The sequence below is a fragment of the Lolium perenne genome, chromosome 2, assembly GCF_019359855.2.
Source record: "Lolium perenne isolate Kyuss_39 chromosome 2, Kyuss_2.0, whole genome shotgun sequence".
Taxonomy (NCBI): Eukaryota; Viridiplantae; Streptophyta; class Magnoliopsida; order Poales; family Poaceae; genus Lolium; species Lolium perenne.
The window spans coordinates 18,635,535-18,654,763 of NC_067245.2; the positions used below are offsets into that span (position 1 = coordinate 18,635,535).

General features: G+C 46.3%; 1 protein-coding gene and 3 long non-coding RNA genes across 4 annotated transcripts; 1 reads left to right on the forward strand and 3 right to left on the reverse strand.

Annotated features, from left to right (window-relative positions):
* Positions 1–419: 419 nt before the first annotated feature.
* Positions 420–2,344, reverse strand: LOC127331369 (uncharacterized). Its single transcript, XR_007869715.1, has 4 exons — positions 2,202–2,344; positions 2,015–2,079; positions 956–1,241; positions 420–821 (listed from the first exon to the last, which is right to left on the reverse strand). It is a non-coding gene; the product is annotated as an uncharacterized lncRNA (long non-coding RNA).
* Positions 2,345–2,439: 95 nt separating this feature from the next.
* Positions 2,440–5,967, forward strand: LOC139835967 (uncharacterized). The gene is made up of 3 exons (XR_011751409.1): positions 2,440–2,919; positions 3,177–3,247; positions 5,830–5,967. It is a non-coding gene; the product is annotated as an uncharacterized lncRNA (long non-coding RNA).
* Positions 5,968–6,401: 434 nt separating this feature from the next.
* LOC139835966 (uncharacterized) lies at positions 6,402–8,027 on the reverse strand. Its single transcript, XR_011751408.1, has 3 exons — positions 7,798–8,027; positions 7,598–7,695; positions 6,402–7,504 (listed from the first exon to the last, which is right to left on the reverse strand). It is a non-coding gene; the product is annotated as an uncharacterized lncRNA (long non-coding RNA).
* Positions 8,028–8,571: 544 nt separating this feature from the next.
* Positions 8,572–9,597, reverse strand: LOC127328255 (F-box/kelch-repeat protein At2g43270-like). Its single transcript, XM_051354867.1, has one exon. The coding sequence runs from the start codon at positions 9,595–9,597 to the stop codon at positions 8,572–8,574; it is 1,026 nt and encodes a 341-aa protein (XP_051210827.1).
* Between the last annotated feature and the right edge of the window lie 9,632 nt (positions 9,598–19,229).

The following is a 19,229-nucleotide window of genomic DNA, read 5'->3' on the forward strand; positions in this document are numbered from 1 at the left end:
CATGCAAATTTTGGTAGTGGATTAGTCCTAGGGACGATGGATTGTTCTGCAGCCTGTAGTATATAGTTAGTGAATGTAGAAACAAGGCTGGGTTGTATGATTTCTTATCAGGGTAAAAATTGTGTGGCACGGCTTAGCTGTGCACTTGTATTGTGTTATCTTTGTTCCATCCTACTCTGTAAGCTTCACGTTTATATTTACATGAATACATATTGTTCAGATGTACTTGCAATATGGGTTCTATCCTTGTGCCTTGTTGTACTGCTGCTAGCTAATGGTTTGGCTTCCAATATGCTCAATTACCTGGTTCTTATTTCCGGTCCTAGGATTTACAGTGAGATGTAGTTTGGATAGTTTCCAAGCTAACACAGACATTCTGAACTGTCAGTGAAAAGAAGTGCATATGCACAATGGGCATCTACTTGGAAAATTGCAATTGCATATAATTTTGTAATCAGTTCAAATACAACATGAAGAATCCAGATTCAGAAACATAAATACGTTTACTTTCTACTACCCTGTGCCTATAAGTTTTTACACTAAAATTTCCATGTACATGTAGATTATAAGAAAGGTCTGCATCCAACATCCTTAAATTAAGTTCATGTCTAACTTCGATGCATGGTATTGTTGGACTCTCCAATTCCATCAAAGCGTAATTGTGAAGAACTGGACAGAGGAGCGGAGTTTTGCTGAACTTGATACATCATGCTTGTATATTTTCCAAGAATTCGAGGCATAACAACAGACAATGAACCTCCATATGGTAATGCAGTTGCCATGGTTGGATTAATGTTGCTAACACCAAAGTCAAATGGTTCCTGCACCAAACAAGTTTAGAAGGTAAATTAGATGTCAAAGTACTTACTACATAGACAAATAAAGAGACAAAAATATATACATGAATTGGATCATAAATTAATTTTTAGAAACAGCAAGATGAGAAAAAATGTACCACAAATGTTCTGTAAGGTAGTGGAGTTGTCATGATTTGATTTACGTTGCTAGAACTAATGCCAAAGTCAAAAGATACCTGCTACAGACAAAGTCGTAAAAGACATGGATGCAGTATGTACTGAAAGATAAAAACTAAGCTACACAATAATCCATGTAGAATATTAAGATTAGTTACCCGCAAATGCAGATGGCTAAGTATCAGGAAAGCCAAGTTGGGTTTGATCAATCGACTTGAACATGTTTCTCTTCCCTAGAATGATCTTCAGTAGCTTGGCGTTTTCAATCTGGAGGCTTGCTCCAGTACAACCCCCTCCCCAAACTTACAAAACTCAACCGGTTTAGGCCCATATCCAAACCCAAATCCAAAACTTAGTATTCCCACGTATAGGCATACAGTCGCCGCAAGACAGTCCGGCGGGCACCGCAAGACTGTCCGGCGTGAACACCACAAGACAGTCCGGCGCCACAAGACAATCCAACGCAAGCACCGCAGTCCGGTTAATCTCGTTCCCAACGCGATGGACAGTCCGGCCGAATTGCACCGGACTGTCCGGGGCGGACTATCCGGCCGTTCGTTGCGCCATCACGCCGCCGTCTAGCCTGCACGCCGCCCTAACCATACCGGTACGGACCTACGAGACATTGCCGAGACTCGTGTCGTCTAGCTTCGCCTCACAGTGCCTCGTGGCTGCCCATCACCACCTTGTTGCTCCTCCCGCCCAACGGCCACGACCGCCACCGCGCTGATGAATCACCACCAATAATCCACATACATACATAATTATATACATACGTATGCGGTATACAATTTAGTTGGATCATACGGGTTTTGTACAGGGCTACGTATACCCGTTTAATATTAAACGAAGGGGTATCAAGCGATCTCAAGCGTCCTTGTATTTAAGTTTGCTTTGAGTTTAGGGGAGGGGTTGTACCGGAGCAAACGCCTTCAATCTGAACCTACAGTGTCGTCAGTTGCATAATTAGCCAAACGTTCGGCGGCCGCCGGTGGCAAACGGCAAGGTCTATCTTTGGGTTAAGGAATATGGTAAGGTACCTGTGTGCGGTTTGGCCATTCACGACGGCTCAATGGAGAAAGCTCGACGTGATCGATCTGAAGTTCTAAACAAAGGCAAAACGTACGGCTTCAGCTATTGGTTCATTGCATAATTAGCTGAATGTCCGCCGGCCACCAATGGCACGACTGCGAGGTCTGATTACTGGTTGAGGAAGATGGTGAGTACCTGCGTGCTGCCCGGTGGTTCACGACGGCGCGGTGGAGGAAGCTCGGCGTGATCGATCTGAACAAGGGCAACCGTACAGGGAAGCTTCAGGTGTTGGATGCAAAATTAGCGGGACACCCTTTTGGTTGCACAATTAGCGCGGCCGTTTTGTAGGATGGTTTTGTAGGATGGTTTTGTAGGATACAAAATCAGGACCAAACATAAGACACCACGTCAGTCCGTAAGATTATTTTGTAGGATGGTTTCTGTAGGTGTAGGATTATTGTTCAGCAGCCACGTCTGATTCCGTCCGCGTCAGCGCGTAGCTATTCCGTAGACCTCCGTAGGTGTAGCATTATCGCTAACATAGTTCCCTGACAGGCAACACGGCTGTGCCCTCCTTCTGCTCCCGACCGTGCTTGCCATGCTACCTAATCTCCACCACTCCCGGCCGGTGGCCACCTCGCCTACGAGAGCTCCACGGCGTTAGCCTCCTCCTCACGCGGGGCAAGCAGGTGGACCGGAGCGAGGGCTTAGGGACAGCACCACCGGTTTGTGCGCCTCGGCGGCTGGCCGTCGCTGTTCCTCGCCCATCCTCTCGCTGGCTGACGGCGGCGCGGAGCCGCTGCAGTAGTGCACGCTCAGTCGTACTTCGAGGTGCAGCTCTACCATGACACCGTCTGGATGTCCGCCACTTCCGACGATCTCTTTCCACGTTGACCAAACTCGGATTCCATAGGTGATTCGCTTCTGGCCAGCCCCAAGATCTTGCTTCTATTTGTACAGAATCATCTGATTGATTGATTTGAGCCAAGTACACATGACGTGATTGTGTTGTCCATGGAACTGAAATCTCACCATTCTTACTTTTTTGTTGATTCTTGTGCGGCAATGGCTAATTGACTAAGAAATTAATGTATTGTAGAACAAACTGACGGTGAAGTTAGGCGAGTGGTTCAGTCATTGCTTATCCCTGATATTTCGTATTTTCTGCAGGTCATCTGATTGAACTCTAATATTTTCTGGTTGCTGAGAAAAGAAAATTCTGAAGTTCAGTGTGTGGAAAAGTAAATACTCCTATCTAGCTAGTTGTTCACTGTTTGTATGCATACTGTAGCTACATATATTTTACTTCACTTTCAGGATCGTTATGCTGATATTTAATTTCGCCATTGGAGTTCCTACGCATGATCTTGCCTCCCTGGACGATGAATTCGACGAGGAGGAGGTTTGGGCCGCCATCAAGGACTTGCCTGGGGACAGATCGCCCGGCCCTGATGGGTTCACCGGTTCCTTCCTCAAAGCCTGTTGGGGTACGATCAAGGTCGATTTGATGAACGTCTTCAGGGCTGTTCGCCTTGGCCGAGCTCATGGCTTCGCTAAGCTCAACAGGGCCCTCATCACGCTTCTTCCCAAGAAGCAAGAAGCTTCCTCTGTCAACGACTACAGGCCAATCAGTCTCGTCCACTGCGTGGCTAAGCTAATCGCCAAGACCATGTCCAGGCGGCTTGCCCCTGTGCTACCAACGCTCGTCTCTGCGAACCAATCAGCTTTCATCAAAGGCAGAGCCATTCATGACAATTTCATGCTGGTACAGCAGCTTGCCAAGTCGTTCCACCGCGCCAAAGCACCCACTGTCCTCCTCAAACTCGACATCGCCCGAGCCTTCGACACGGTCTCCTGGCCATTCATCATTGAGCTCCTACAACATCTAGGTTTTGGGCAGATTTGGATCAATCTGGTGTGCCTGCTATTATCCACTGCATCCACGCGGATTCTCGTCAATTCTGTGCCTGGAGATGAGATTTACCATCACAGGGGGGTTCGACAAGGTGACCCCCTGTCCCCCATGCTCTTCGTGCTAGTGATGGAGATTTTCCACCTGATAGTCGATTTCGCTGCTCGCTCGGGCTCTTCTGCGCTCCACGGCAGCCGTGGCGCTGTCGTACCTCTCTATACGCCGATGATACGGTCGTCTTCATCAAGCCTTCCATCTCTCGATCGTGCAACCTTCCGAGATCTCCTGCAGATTTTTGGCACGACCATCGGGCTTCACACTAATTTCCTTAAGAGTTACGCCACGCCTATTCGGCTGCCGCGAGGAACGGCAGATCATTGCTCAAAGACTGCTCTGCCCGGTCAAGGATTTCCCCATACCCTACCTTGGTGTTCCCCTTTCCATCCGGAAGCTTCGGGCCCAGGATTTACAGCCCCTCATTGATAACCTGCACGGCAAACTCGCGCAGTGGCGCGCCGGTCTCCTCTCCAAGGGCGATAGGTTGGTGCTCATCAAATCTGTCCTTGCATCAACCCCCATACACATCATGTCAAGCATCGACTCCGCCTACGGCGATTTCCGAAGCTATCATCAAATGCCGGCGCACTTTCTTCCGGGCGCATGGTCGGTCTGACAGTGGTGGTTCTTGCGCCGTGGCGTGGAGCGATGCCTGTCGTCCTACAGACCTCGGAGGCCGCGGCGTTCCAGATATCAAGCGCATGAGTTGGGCTCTCGAGCTAGGTGGCTTTGGCTCCGTCGATCAAACACCGAGAAGCCCTGGGTTAACTTCCCTATCCAGACCAACAAGCACATCAACGCCTTAGTTCATGCTGCTTCCCACATCCACCTCGGCAGCGGTGAGACGGCCCTGTTCTGGTCCGATAGGTGGATTGACAAACATTGCATCGCCGACATTGCTCCCGAGGTCCTGATTGCTTGTCAAAACACGTGCCAAGAATACAAGGACCGGTGGCCACGGCACTTCACAGCAACGCTTGGATCCGAGGACATCGTCGCTGCTCTCTCTCGCGACGGGATCATCCGGTTTACGCATTTGGTCGACATTCTTCAGTCCACACAGCTCTCTCCCGACACCGGACACCTTGATTTGGCACTTGACCGAATCCGGGGACTACTCATCCAAATCTGCTTATAGAGCTCTCTTCGAAGGAACGGTCACCTCACCCCACTATGATGCCATTTGGACGTGCTGGGCCCCCCTCAAGTGCAAAATTTTCGCTTGGTTGGCGTCCCTGGACAGATGTTGGACCAATCAGCGAAGACAGAGACACGGCCTCACCACTGACGATACTTGTGCCCTCTGCGATCAAGGCTCCGAGTCTATAGCACACCTCATGGTTCAATGCTCCTTCTCCCAACAGGTTTGGTTCGACATTTGCACTGGCCTCAACCTCCAAACCTGCATGCCAAACCAAACAGCAGAGTTCAAGGACTGGTTTGCGACGGCCACTGCCAATGCCCGTTCTGACTCTCAAAAAGGAGCAAAGTCCATCGTCATACTCACCATGTGGAATCTGTGGAGAACACGAAATGACGCCATCTTCAACAATGTTTCACCCAACAGGCAGCACGTCGTCCAAACCATTCTCGAGGAAGCCAAATCCTGGTCGCTAGCTGGTGCTTCTGCGCTGCGCCGTTTGCCTTTACATGCTAGACCTCCTGACCTTCTGTCAGATGATCCATCTGTTTAGGTTAACAAAGTTAACCTGTATAGTTCTTTTCTTTTGTTGTTTTTTCTCTTTCTGTTGGCCCTTGCCTTTTGTACTTTGGTTTGCTCCCGTGTTCTTGACGGCTTCTTCTAATATATAATGACGCATGCTTTGGCATGTGTTCGAGAAAAAAATTTAACAGGATGATGCAACATCAAAGTCTACATTCCAGTTAATACTAAACTTGACACACCTTTGGTTGAGAGCTGATTCTAGTGTTTTCTGAAGCTGCCGAGGAACCTGCTATGCATAAAGGTGTTGATAAACCTGCAGATTAAAGTCACCAAGACCAGAAAATCGTGCATTTCACTTGTGCAATTAATGTCAGCCCTGGGACATGCGAGGTAAAATTCTTCCATCTCTTAAAACAATCTTCCTGTTATACACTTTAAACTATTTATATCATCACAAATATCTCATGTGTAAGCATAAATGCACATGTATTTTAATTTTCAAATATGTTTGCATCCATTACATTTTGAAAGATATAATATTCATGTGTATTGAAGCAACTCATGACGAGGATCATCAACTCCAATGAAGGCGCCAGCGGTTCAGAGGTGAATGTCGTGCCCAACATGGTCTTAAGCCCTGGGAGCAACTGAACCTACCAATGCCACATCTATCAAGACGTGAAAGCACTTCATGTGATAATTTAAAATATACACATATGTGAGTTTTACAAAGTGGATATATAGAATAACCTAGAAGCTCTTACCCTCTTTCAATATGAAATATTGAAAGATAACCATATGGTTGTTACTGCATGATATAAACCCATTCCATCTTTAAGCTCCTACTCTAAAGAAATGCCAACAATAAGATCTAAGTTAGTTTTTTCATCTGTTCTTGCAAAGTATCTAATTTTCACCTAAAAGCCTGAGGTGCCATTGTTTTTGTTAGCTAAACCACATTGCATCTTCTTTATTAGCTCAAAGAGTTCTAAGCCATAGTATCAACGTGTTATTTTTTTCTAAACCACCTTGCATATTCTAGCATGTGTGTTGCTTACACATCTAAGAGAGACGTTGGTTGTTTTATCTCCCGAAGATGCTACCATACCATCCCTAGGAATACTCTCATCCATTGACCTAGAAATCGTGACCTGTGGCCGCATTACCATTACCATGCCCACATCTCCCACCTCTCATCGGGCGGGGAAGATTCAAAAGCAATGCAATAAGAGCATGCTAATTTTATTTATTCTTTTGAAGCAACGGAGAGCATTTTCATGATAGCGTTGGGAATAATATAAATTTTATTTCCATTGTCCATTTGCTATTACTAATTTCCTAAGCTAGCAGCAAAATTTTCTATATAGGAATCCACAATCGACGAAAACATAGATGATATCACCTGTGTATCATTGGCCGCCACACAATACTGGGTGATGCTTCTGTGGGCCTGGGTGGGCTGGTTCGACCACAAGAGACCTAACCACCAGAGCCAAGCTCTGTTTTTTGAGCTGCAAAACTGCACAATTAATTGGCACATCCACTGTATGTGAACAAAGGGGGTAACATTAGAAAAGCAAGCCATTTCCCAAGTGCCCAGCATTAGAATATCTCAGCATAGAAAGTTACTGCATACCTTCAGGTAACAATTCGGTGTTCACCCTTTCGTTCAGGAGCTCCTTTTTATTAAATATATGCATAGAAAGTTCACAGCACCACAGTCCAGTGTGAGTTACAGTTCAGAGCAGGAGACAACGTACCATTTACATCACATGATATGGTCGGTTAAGTTGGCGAGGAGAGCAAGTCCCTCAAAGATGCAAGTGCCGCAGCTTCCCCGCCGCAGCAGTTCACCAACTTCCCCTGCAAGCACACACTAAGAACTATTATAACCGAGGCTGAGGAAAACTAATTTGAAGAGAAATTTAACCAGATGATATGTGGGAGGAGGCCGACGGTGCACGCATGAAAGGGGGCAGTGAAGAGGCGCCACCGGCATCCTTGTGCGGCAGAGCGCTTGGGTCGGAGGTGGATCCGGATTCACCTGACGACAACTGGCGGGGCGGGGGAGCATCAAGAGCGGTCAGAGCTCTGGAGAAACGTAATGAGGTGCGATTGTAACTACAAAGCTCCACTGACTGGATTACTGGATTTACCATCCCCCCGCCTTGGTCGTCCCTGTCGGCCCCGTGAGCGAGCACGTTCATGGTGGCCGGCTGCCATGCGCGTTTGCTCCCGCATATCCCTCGTGCTGTGATCCGCGGTTACCAGGTGGAGGGACACCTAAGCTTATGAGGACCGGCTGTGGCCGGCGACTGTGGGGTGGCCGGCGAGGTGAGGCGGTGACTCAATTGGATCGAGATGAGAGGAGCAGCAGCCTTGGGATTGCGAGGGTTTGCTTTTGGAGAGCGACATATGTGGCAAGGAATGATATCCCTAATTGATTTACTAATTTGTTAATTCTGATTTGATACACTGGCTGACCTTTCGTGAGTGTCGTAACTGGCAACAAAATATCTCCTTTTAATTTACATTGATTATGATTTGATACCTGATTAGGAAAGTAGCGGCAATTTATATTGGAAAGTAGATCGGACGGATGAAGTTTGAGCGGAGGGTTTGATTCTAATTGAACGGTCCAGATTGTTTTAATGACGAGCACCAAAGTGCGTTGAGTGTCAAACGCCCAACTCCCATTTAATAGTAAAGACTAGCTAATTAAACAGGGACTAGGCTTGGAACATATGGGACTACATCGAAGGCAAGGGCAACTTCTTCCGTGTACTCAACAAAAGTGTTTGTGTCAGAATGGTGATATTTCAAGTCATGCATTCTAGCCACATGCCTGACACCTTGCCAACGCTCGCTATCAAGGCACATGAGATTGTTATACGCACCTTGGATCACCACACCGTCATAGAATGCGGCTATCATATGAATATAGTGTGGCCCCCTGATGGCATTGCGTTGAACCCATCGCGGTGGATCGGGGCCGTCCACATCGCCACACACCCATATCGGGTGACCTGAGGATGATCTGTGTCTGGGGCTCTGGGCCCTTCATGAGCAAGGTACAGTTCCCCGCCCATCTCGGCTAAGTTTCGTGCCATGTCTCGGAGCTTGGGGCACCCGGGAGGCGCTGGCGTGACACTGAAAGACTCGTCCTCCAGGTTGAAGCGGAGGAAACCTCGGACATGTGGATCATCCTTCTGAAGCATCGACTCGTCTATTGTCCAAAGCAAGGAGCCTTTGAAGAAGGTCGTCGTCTGACCTGCGATGACAGGGTACGGCGGTGGCGCAGCCGTCTCACGCCAATGCTGATCCCTCCCGATGGTGAACACCTCCATCTCGTAGCTGTAGTGACGACCGCTCTCCATGGGCGCGTCCCAGTAGCGGTAGAAGAAACGGGCGACCTTGTAGGTGTTGGAGCGAGGGTCGTGGCCGAGGCCTAACGGCCCTTGGATGAGCCAGGAAGGTCGATTCGGCACGAAGGTGTTGCGGAGCCCGCAGGGGGGCAGGGTGAGAACGCGGCGTGTGGCCGGGTTGAGCACCCTCACCGTGCGGCCCATCGGCATCAGCACGAGACCGTCGCAGTGCACGGACCTGTGGCTCGCTTCCTCCGCGGGGAAGGAGTCCGTGGCCTGAACGAGGGTGGCGGCGCCATGGCTCTTCCTCTCCCACTGGTACAGGCCGGGGATGGTGACCTTTAGGTTGGTGATAGAAGAACGGCGCCCGTCGCCGCCATCGCTGGTTTTGATCAGCGGCGCGATGAGCACGCACGGCTGTTGGAGGCGGTGATGGCTGCGCTGGAAGGACTCGTCGCCGGTGATGGTGCTGCGCCAGGTCTTGCAGACGCAGGTGAAGCGGATGAGCGACTTGACGGGGAGAAAAAGCAGGATCTGCCACACGACCTCGTGCGGTACGTGCCGCGTCTCCGGTGTCGTATCGTCGTCCATGGCGGGATGCTGGGGAAGATTTTCGCCAGGTGCGCACGCCCTTCCTGTATTTTATACACACGTACAGGCTCAGAGTTCCACTCTAATTCCGTGTTTTTATCCCTACTAGGAAAATTGCCCGTGCGTTGCAACGGGTAAAAAAGAAATTAAACGCTAAAACTAAATCGTCTATGCTGACACTTCTCTTCGTTGCCACAATAATCGATGGCAGTTAGAGTCTTCTCTTATTCATTATGAACATAATCATAGCTACGTGTACCCAGCTTAAACAGTTTTTACTCCTACCATCGTTACAAGTATGTGCTTGTCCAAGAAGCCAAATATTGCACTTAAATATTTCGAAGGTGATTGTCAAACTGATAATTGCAAGCATGGATTGAGTCACATCTCTCAGCAGTTCGTGAGATATATAATAGGAACTCGCAATGGTAAACCTCCAAAGTATTAGATGGATAATGTTCAATGTTATTCACATAAATCACAGTTTCCTAGTCGTATTTGCATATATGTCATTTCTATAATTCTCCATGTTTCTCCGCTACCCCAAACATAAACACTTCTTTTGCCCAAGACAGAGCGGCTGATTGTGCCGTTTGGCTCGCCGAGGAAGCCTTTGAAGCCGAAATTATGCAAAGCTTTTCTTTAGCAAATTAAAAGTGTTCTTAGAAAGATATATTAGCAGTTTTCATGTCAAAGATTAAAATTATGAAATTACTGCCATGAAGTATCAACAAATCAGAAAGAATTTGTGATAGTAGATTCAGTCAAGGTCTAAAATCGCACATGTTAATATGATATCAAGATTACTACTACCTTAAACCAAACCAGGACCTAGAGCTGTACGAACGGCTGGTATGTCTTGTCCAAATTGATGTAGCAGTTCAGTGTAGAGAGGTCGTTGCGATGCTGGCAGGAGCATCGATTTGCGAGCGCCACCATGGGCAGCCGGGAGCCCGGGAGAGGTGGGGACTGGGGAGCATCTCCCCTGGAGCACGTTGGACCGCGGCGCGGCAGCATGAAGAATGGCAACCACGCGGCAGCGGGATGAATGGCAGCCGCGTTGCAGCACGGGCGCTTCGCTTTCACGGGCGGCGGGCCCTTTTTTCCGGCAAGGAAGCTGGCTCTTGCTAAGGTAGAGCACGGAGCGGACGGCCTGTAGTGCCTCCAGATCCCCGCGAGGCCCGCGCTCCAGCGGTATGGCAGATCGGACGACACCGCCTACGCAGCCGCCTATTTTTCCATTGCCAAAGCGACTGTCTCTCCTGCCGCTGCCTCTTCTTCCCGATGCCGGACAAATTGGAGCATTAGGGGTTGCAGGTAACATCCAGATCTAGCCCGGCCGATCAGTTTCAACTTTCAAAGGCAGAGCTCATGTCGGACGACCCAGGACCGCGTCTTCCGCGTGCAGGAGATGGAGATGCGCGCGTCTTCATTTCTTCCGTCCGAACTCCATCTAGCGGAGGGCTGACCGCCGGCGCTGATGCCTCCTCGGTGGAGAAATAAACGATCGACGAACCGGTACAATGACATAATCTATACCTAATAATAAAGGTAGAAGCGTTTCCGTGGTTTGGTCCGTTCGTCCATTGCAAATTTCGTCCGTCCGAAGACGGCGTTAGTTTGGTTGCCTTCGGTTGGTAACCGACTTGTACGCCAAGTTGTACTCCGTTTGGTTTGCGCTTGTTGAGACGTGTACTTACAGAACTAAACCGAACAAACCCCATATAAAGGGAGGGACCTGATGAGAAAGGAAAACACAAAGGCGCCCCGCCGGCCTTCGCGGCAGTTTGGATGACGATTCGACAAAAAAAAAATTCCTTCCCGTCGGCGATAACCAGCCTCTTTTCAGCGTCCAAGCCGTTTCTTCAACGAGATCAAGGATCTGCAGAGGGCTTCCCCCGACCTTCGTCACTGACGGACAGCGCCAAGGGCTTAGGTTAGGAGTTCCTACAAGGGGATGCCACGCGCCGGCAGCAGTCGTCATCTGCAAGATCTCCGCGAATACATGGACCTGGAGCTCACGTCCGTCTATTCATGCCCAGAGTACGGCCATCGAGATCGGTCCATGCATCAACTCATAATCAATCGGGTTTTCTCAATCCGGTCATGTCTGTTACTCCGCTGCAGCCACCCAGGCCAACTCGCCCGTCCCCGCCCCCCCTGTAGCGACAGCGAGACCGTGGCGATCGTGGGAGGCGTGTGACCTGGAAGACTGGAACAGGACACGGCGGTGGGCGCCTCTAGCCAGCAGGTGGCAATAAGGATCTGTGCTGGAGAACACGGCGGGGATGTAGATGTTGATCGAATTTGCTGGCGAGGCTACCCGTGTCCCTTGTCGTTTCTGCCCAGATCGTGAAACCCGGATGATGAAGAGATTGAGTACAAGAACATGATACACTTTGTGTTTAATTAAGTCCGTATGTATGTACATGATACCTAGATTGCTGCATGGCACTGAGTGCTAGCTAGCTCTAGCTAGAGTTCTTTGATGTGCTGTTCGGCTCCTATGATGTACGATTTCCAGTTCAAGGACCAGTCAACAGCTTCTTCTAATTTGCCTCCACCATCCTGCAGGTGGCGGCATTGGCGTCTACAATGTAATCACCATGCAATTTAGCCGCCCCAACGGAGAGATCGCCATCTTCATCAGCGACCGATACAAAAGGAGAATCACACAGGATGTTGTACGTCATAATCGACGGTGGTGTGGCCAAAACACACAGAAAGGATGAGGAGGCTCGAGGACGCGGCATCAGGAATGTTCAATGAAATCGACGGGACGCCAACAGATAAGCAAGAAGATGAGCAACGACGCTACAGGGCACGAGAGTATTTGAAAACAGGGTAAAGAGGACCAAGACGATAAGAAATTGATCGCCCGCCTGTGACATAGTGATGTCGTTCTTATCTGGCGATGCACTGGAGTTTGGCGTTTCTAATGCAAATGAGGTTTGATCAGCAGGTAACAGCTGTTGATCGTTCATATGTTGCTGATCCTGCCAGCATCCTTGAGGTGAGCAATCGGTGACACTAGAAAACTCAACGACTTAAGCATCAGGTTTCAAAAATTTGGGAAGCATTGTGACGGCTTAGATTATGTACTCCATGTGCATGTGTGGCATGATTTGGTTGGACTTAGAGATTTAGTTTTAGACCTCGATGTGAACTCGTGTGTCGAAACCATGACCGTGCAAGCAAGAGTACACGTGTACTCTTTGTCTCTTTCGATCAGATCAACCAAGAGAAAATTTTGACCGAGTTGAATTAATAATCATAGCCAGATATTAAAAACATAAGATTTTGGTTCGGCATTTGTATTCTTTAGGTTGCAAACTAGATTATTTGATAAGTTTAGCTCAGTGTAATTTATATGCTGGGTGACACCGATTTTTCGTCTCCCGATGCAACGCACGGGCAATTGTCCTAGTGTGGTAAAAGTGCCTAATATGCGTTTTGGTGGGATGGCAAAACGGTTCCAAAAAAAGCGTTGACGAAACTTTTTGGCAGAAATCTTAGCTCCTTTATTATTAGGTATATATTTTTTTTAGAAACATAGTACAAACGCAGGCGCTCGCGCATACACTCACCCCTATGAACGCACACACGCACACCCTACCCCTATGAGCACCTCCGGAAGACCGAGCCGGCGGATTGGATCTTGAAATTGACGAAGTCACCACAGGCGCCTCGCTATCGATGGGAACGTCGCCTCCCACTGAAAGAATATTCCGCCTTTATGAGACACACAGATGTCAAACCTGGGGTTTGAACTCTGGTGAGCTGGGGGTACAACCACCCTCCTAACCACCCAAACTAAGGTTGGTTCTCTTATTATTAGGTATATAGAGAAGCACAACATTCTTTAACCGACTCTAAAAAGAAATCAATCACGGTAACACTATGGTAAAAGCATCTCATACGATGCCAAATTAACGGCAGTCTGTCTGGCGTTATTAGAGCATCTCTAACCCATTGATGTCTACGGGAGCTTCTATTCTTGTAGACAGTGTTGGGCCTCCAAGAGCAGAGGTTTGTAGAACAGCAGCAAGTTTCACTTAAGTGGATCACCCAAGGTTTATCGATCGCAGGGAGGAAGAGGTCAAAGATATCCCTCTCATGCAACCCAGCAACCACAAAGCAAGAAGTCTCTTGTGTCCCCAACACACCTAATACAATAGGTGCACTAGTTCGGCGAAGAGATAGTGAAATACAGGTGGTATGAATATATATGAGCAGTAGCAACAGCGCCAGAAAAGTGCTTTGCTATCCAAGACTGGCATGTGGTCGATGGTGGTAATATTGCGGACAGTACAGATGCAGTAAAACAGTAAACAAGCAGCGATAGCAGTATTTAGGAACAAGGCATAGGGATCATACTTTCACTAGTGGACACTCTCAACATTGATCATATAAGAGAATAAATAAATAGATGCTAGACTCTACACTCTCTTGTTGGATGATGAACACCACTAATTACGTAGGGCTACAAGAACCCTCAATGCCGGAGTTAACAAGCTCCACAATATTCGATATTCATATTTAAATAACCTTAGAGTGCAAAATAGATCAACACAACCAAACCAAGTACTAACATAGCATGCACACTGTGACCATCACACTATGAAAGGAGGAATAGATCACATCAATACCATCATAGTAATAGTTAACTTCATAATCTACAAGAGATCACAATCATAGCATATACCAAGTACTTCATGATGCACACACTGCCAACATTACATCATGAAGTAGGAATAGACTACTTTAATAACATTACTAGAGTAGCACATAGATGAATTGTGATACAAAACTCATATGAATCTCAATCATGTAAGGCAGCTCATGAGATCATTGTATTGAAGTACATGGAGAGAGATTAACCACATAGCTACCGGTACAGCCCCGAGCCTCGATGGAGAACTACTCCCTCCTCATGGGAGACAGTAGCGTTGATGAAGATGGCGGTGGAGATGGCAGCGGTGTCGATGGAGAAGCCTTCCGGGGGCACTTCCCTGTCACATCCCGAAATTTTCTAAATTTTGGAATGTAAAATAAAAATAAATTTAATGCATGATTGTTTGAATTGATTAAAAATTCACGAAGATTTAAAACTTTTAAAATTATTTAAAAGTAATTTCCAAAATAGAGTTTTCATAAACCTTAGTTTCAAAAGATTTTCTAAAAATATTCTATTTTGTTCGGAGGTTTTGAAACTTATAAAATATTTCATTTGAGAAAACCTTAAACCCCAAAAAGGCACTATAGCCATATAGGCCAAGTGCAGATGAATATTATTTTATTTTCACAAATAGATTTTTAAAAAGGTTTCTTGTTTATTCTAAAACACTATTTTGATTTTTACAAATTTTTATAAATTGGTTTGGTAGGCATTTGTTGAAACCATCTCATATAGCCAAGTGGCATAATTGTAATAAAAATGATATAAATAATAATTTATAAAATTTAAGTTATTATGTTATCCTATACTGAGCAAAATGATTTTACGAATTTTTAGAAATTGGTTCGAATCAATTTGGTTTTCTAAATTAAAAGTTATGAAAGAAACAAGTAAAAAAAACGAAAAACGAAAAAGAAAAGAAAAAAGTAGGAGCGGCCAGGCCTAAATGGCCCAGCTCGCCCCCGCGCGCCACAGCCCGCCCGGCCGCGCGGCCCACCCTGCCCCAGCCCAACCGACCAGCTCGGCCCCTGCCTTTCTTTTTTCCTTTTCGGCCCACTCCGGCCCAGCTCCTCGCGCACGCGCGCACGCCTCGCGGAAGCGCTGCACGTCCCTGCCCTTTTCTTTGTTTAGTCCCACATCGCCTCTTTAGGCAATTTTTCTCTAGCCCAGAGACTATATAATAACCCCCATGGGGCAGCCTTTAAGCACGCCCTGCCTTCCTCTCTCTCCCCCGCGCAGCACACCCGCCTGCAAAGCTGCTGTCAACTTCGTAATTTTAATTTTATTTCCTTAGATCTACACCTTCATTTAGAATAGTGGTTCTTCCGTTAAGTTTGTAATTAGATCTTCTTTAACATTCGTTTAATTAGATCTTCTTTAACATTCGTGTAGGAAGTTTTTCCATCCAAGCAACTTGTTCGGACAACTTTTCGTACACCATTAGAACTGTGACCACTTATGTCTAGTTTTGTAAAATCCATATCTTAAGTTATACACGTCGGATTTCGACAAGCCCTATACCGTCGGAATCAGCAAATCACTTAGATCATCTTAGACATATTGCGTGGCAGTTTCGCCCACTTTATTTTCGCAGTACCACCTTGTTCCGCAACATCATCTATAAAATAAATTCTACAAACTTTTTCCGATAGATTCTTTTGGCGATACGTTTGTAATGGAATTCTCTACAACTTCCACGTAGAAAGTTCTTCCATCCGGAAAACTTATTCTAATAACTTTTCGCGAAAAGTGTAGTCCTATAACTGGTTTCGACATAGTTCCTTTTGCCAAAATGATCCTTATGATCATACCCATCTTCCATGACCAGTTATAATTGTTTATCATGTTCACATAGCTTACCCCTAGTCGTCTAGTTCATATTATTCAAATAACAATTGAGTTATTTGAGTAAAGTGTGACATGTCCTAGTTTAGATTTTTTTACCTTGCTTTAGTAGGGTGGAGATACTCTATCCCATATCACATGTGATGAACTTTTGTTATCCATTAGGCTCCGCGAATCAAATCCCAATATCATACATGTCTACCCAACCTCATGTTATTCAACCTTTCCACTTAGTTCGAACTATTCAAACTTTCAAATGAGTTACTTGAGTAGTTCAATATATCCTTAGTTCATATCAACTGCTATATGTGACCTTGTGCTACTCTGATAAGTGTTATCACACTATGTCAATTGCATAAGTCTTGCTTTACAGTACTTCATCCTATAGCACCACCATCCAAAATATTTGAACCACTTTGCAAATATTCAAATTCAAATATGAGAATTTGAGTATATATCCATTATCAATTTCTATAAGCTTTTCTCAACATGATTCTTTTGTGAAGGTGAAACTTATGATCGCATCCACACACCAATACCATTAGACATTTTACCTTGAACCAATATCGTGTCTATTCAAATTCTTTTTCATTCACCCCTTTGACTTAGTTTAAAACTATTCAACTTACAAATGAGTAAATTGAGTAATTCTATATATCACTTGTTTATACCCAAGCCTATGTGTAGTTCATACTATTTTGAGTAATTGTTGTCACACTTACTCAATAGTATTGTTGTTGCACTATTTGTCACTTATGTGATTCAATTCACATAAGCCGTTCCGAATTCTTTTCATGCTTTTGTAAAGCATACATATTCTTCATTTATATCTTAGATTATCCAATTCTTTCTAATCATGTGACTTTCCGTCCAAACTCTAAGCGCCATATCTTGCAAGCCAAACCTCATGCCACACCTTAGTACCATAGAGCGATTTTCGATTGATGTCTTGTTTGATTTTGTTGTTGTTTTGAATGGTGTGTTTATGTTGTGCTATATTTTATATTATAGTTCGTACGGAGAGGCACGTATAACTACTATATTAAACCTTAACAGCTTCGTGTTTTCTCAGAATTTTGGATTATTCTGTTTCCCTTTTGTGTAGTTTGATTTTCGCAGGGTTTTTTCTGTGTACAGTTTGGTGCTGCCTAGCGGTTTTAGCTAACATGATTTCCTTCCCGGTGCTTTGGTGGTTGGCAGTTCTGGTACGTCGCTTGGGTGCACATAGCTGAAAGATGGGTAGAGCGGTGGTGGGCCGTCGTGAGCACTATCTGGAAATCGGTCAAAGCGGTGCGTGATTTCCGTCAAACAATCCAGAGAGATCCCCACCATATTTTCCATTGCCCATGTCTACAAACTTGCAATTTCTAGGATTTGAGTGAAGGTCACCGGCAAAGAGTCGTCCGGCCACGCTCAACTTCGACCTGGCCACGCAATGTTTCCCTGCTCAAGTTTCCTCCTGGATGCAGCAACCTTCGACGAACGGCCGCCGCAATGCCCCTGGCGCCTCCGGCTGGCCTAGCTCGTCGAGTACGAGCGCGCCTCGCTCCTGCCGACTCCCTCCGCTCACTCCTCGCTGGTCGGAGCCTCGCTAGCACGCCGCACATCCCCCTCTCCACTTGTCTGGCGTCGCCTGCTCGCGGGTGCGCCGCCGCTGTCTCCGGGCTGCAGCGCATCTCTTGTTGCTAGGTCATTGTTGAGGCTGAAACTGGCCTCCCTAATCACTCTGCTCTCAAGACCTTGTGGAGAGGCGCAGCTCAGGACTCCTCGCCCGCGGCCATGCGACTTCAAGTGCTGGGTTGTCTCCGCAGCGGTGGGGCAGCGACGAGGTATACATGCCCTCTAGGACGGAAGCTGCGGTCGTCCGGCGTTTGTCGGCTACATCAACAACCTCAGAGTCAATCATGTTTTCCCTTCGAGCGGCATCACGATCTGCGGCCGGTCCCTTTTCTCCTGTCAACGGACATATCGGAAACCTCCTTTCTCAATCAGGTTCGTCCTCCAAGGCATCATCTCCTAATATTGCTTGCCATGCTAATTCTAATTTTGATTGGCATGTATCGAATCTAGGACCATGCTGGCAAAAATCGTAGATTTTACCCTGGATTGTGATTTTCTCGGTTTCTCTGTCGATCTGTGATTTTGCAATCTCACAACCTGCCACTGACATGCAATTTGTTCTAATGCAGATAGTCTATATCGGCTTAGTTTGTCTGAAGGGTGAGGCAGACCCATGCAATGTAATTGCTTGGTGATATTGATGGTGAGTTGGTGGCCGCGTGGCTTCTGAGTACCATAAAGAAATTGGCTAATATTTCAGGAATCAAGCACTGAAAATTATTGGTACTATCCATATCGGCCAGTTGCTTGCAATATTCTTAGTGAGCTTTAAATTCTGATTCCAACAGGTTGCAGTACTATGGAAAATACTGCTCAGTTCTAGCTGCTTGCAGTATTATGAGATATGTCTCCTCATTGCCAGGTCCTCCTCTTAGATGATTCTATCAGGCCAGCCAATTCACAGTAGTTCAGACATCTTACTGACGGATTGGTCAAGAAATAAATAGTTCTTATCACGTTGACAACTGATGGCAAATTCATTATGCCAATACTGCAGAGGAAATCTGGCCGGCAGCAGGGTATTACCTGGCCATGTAGTGCATCCTCCACGGAGTTTGTCAACTCTACATGAGCACACAAAATAAAGTTGGTAATAACAGTAAGTGGTTACCTACTTTATTGTGAGTTATAGAAGATATCAAGTTTTCTATTAGTATCTTTGCAGTACTTTGATCTCCTGGTGATTTTGTTTCGAATCATAAGCTCCTGATTTTTTTTTTTTTGCGAATATAAGCTCCTGATTTACATGACTATTAAATATAATCATGTGGGATCTACTCCGTGTTTCCTCTTTGGATTGTGCTGCTACTTCATACTTATTTTTTCAAGAAAACTCAAAGGACTACATCCTTAATTGCCAATAGGAAATAGAACTTTACCCAAATGGTCATAGCAAGCATAATGAAAATTGTGTATTTTCTTTCCCCTGATTATGAATCGTCACTGTCAATGACTGACCTTCTCTATTTTATTTCACTTTGTCTTTGAA

Excerpts from the sequence above, each read along its gene's own strand:
- LOC127328255 (XM_051354867.1), bottom strand. The coding sequence starts at position 9,597 with ATGGACGACGATACGACACCGGAGACGCGGCACGTACCGCACGAGGTC.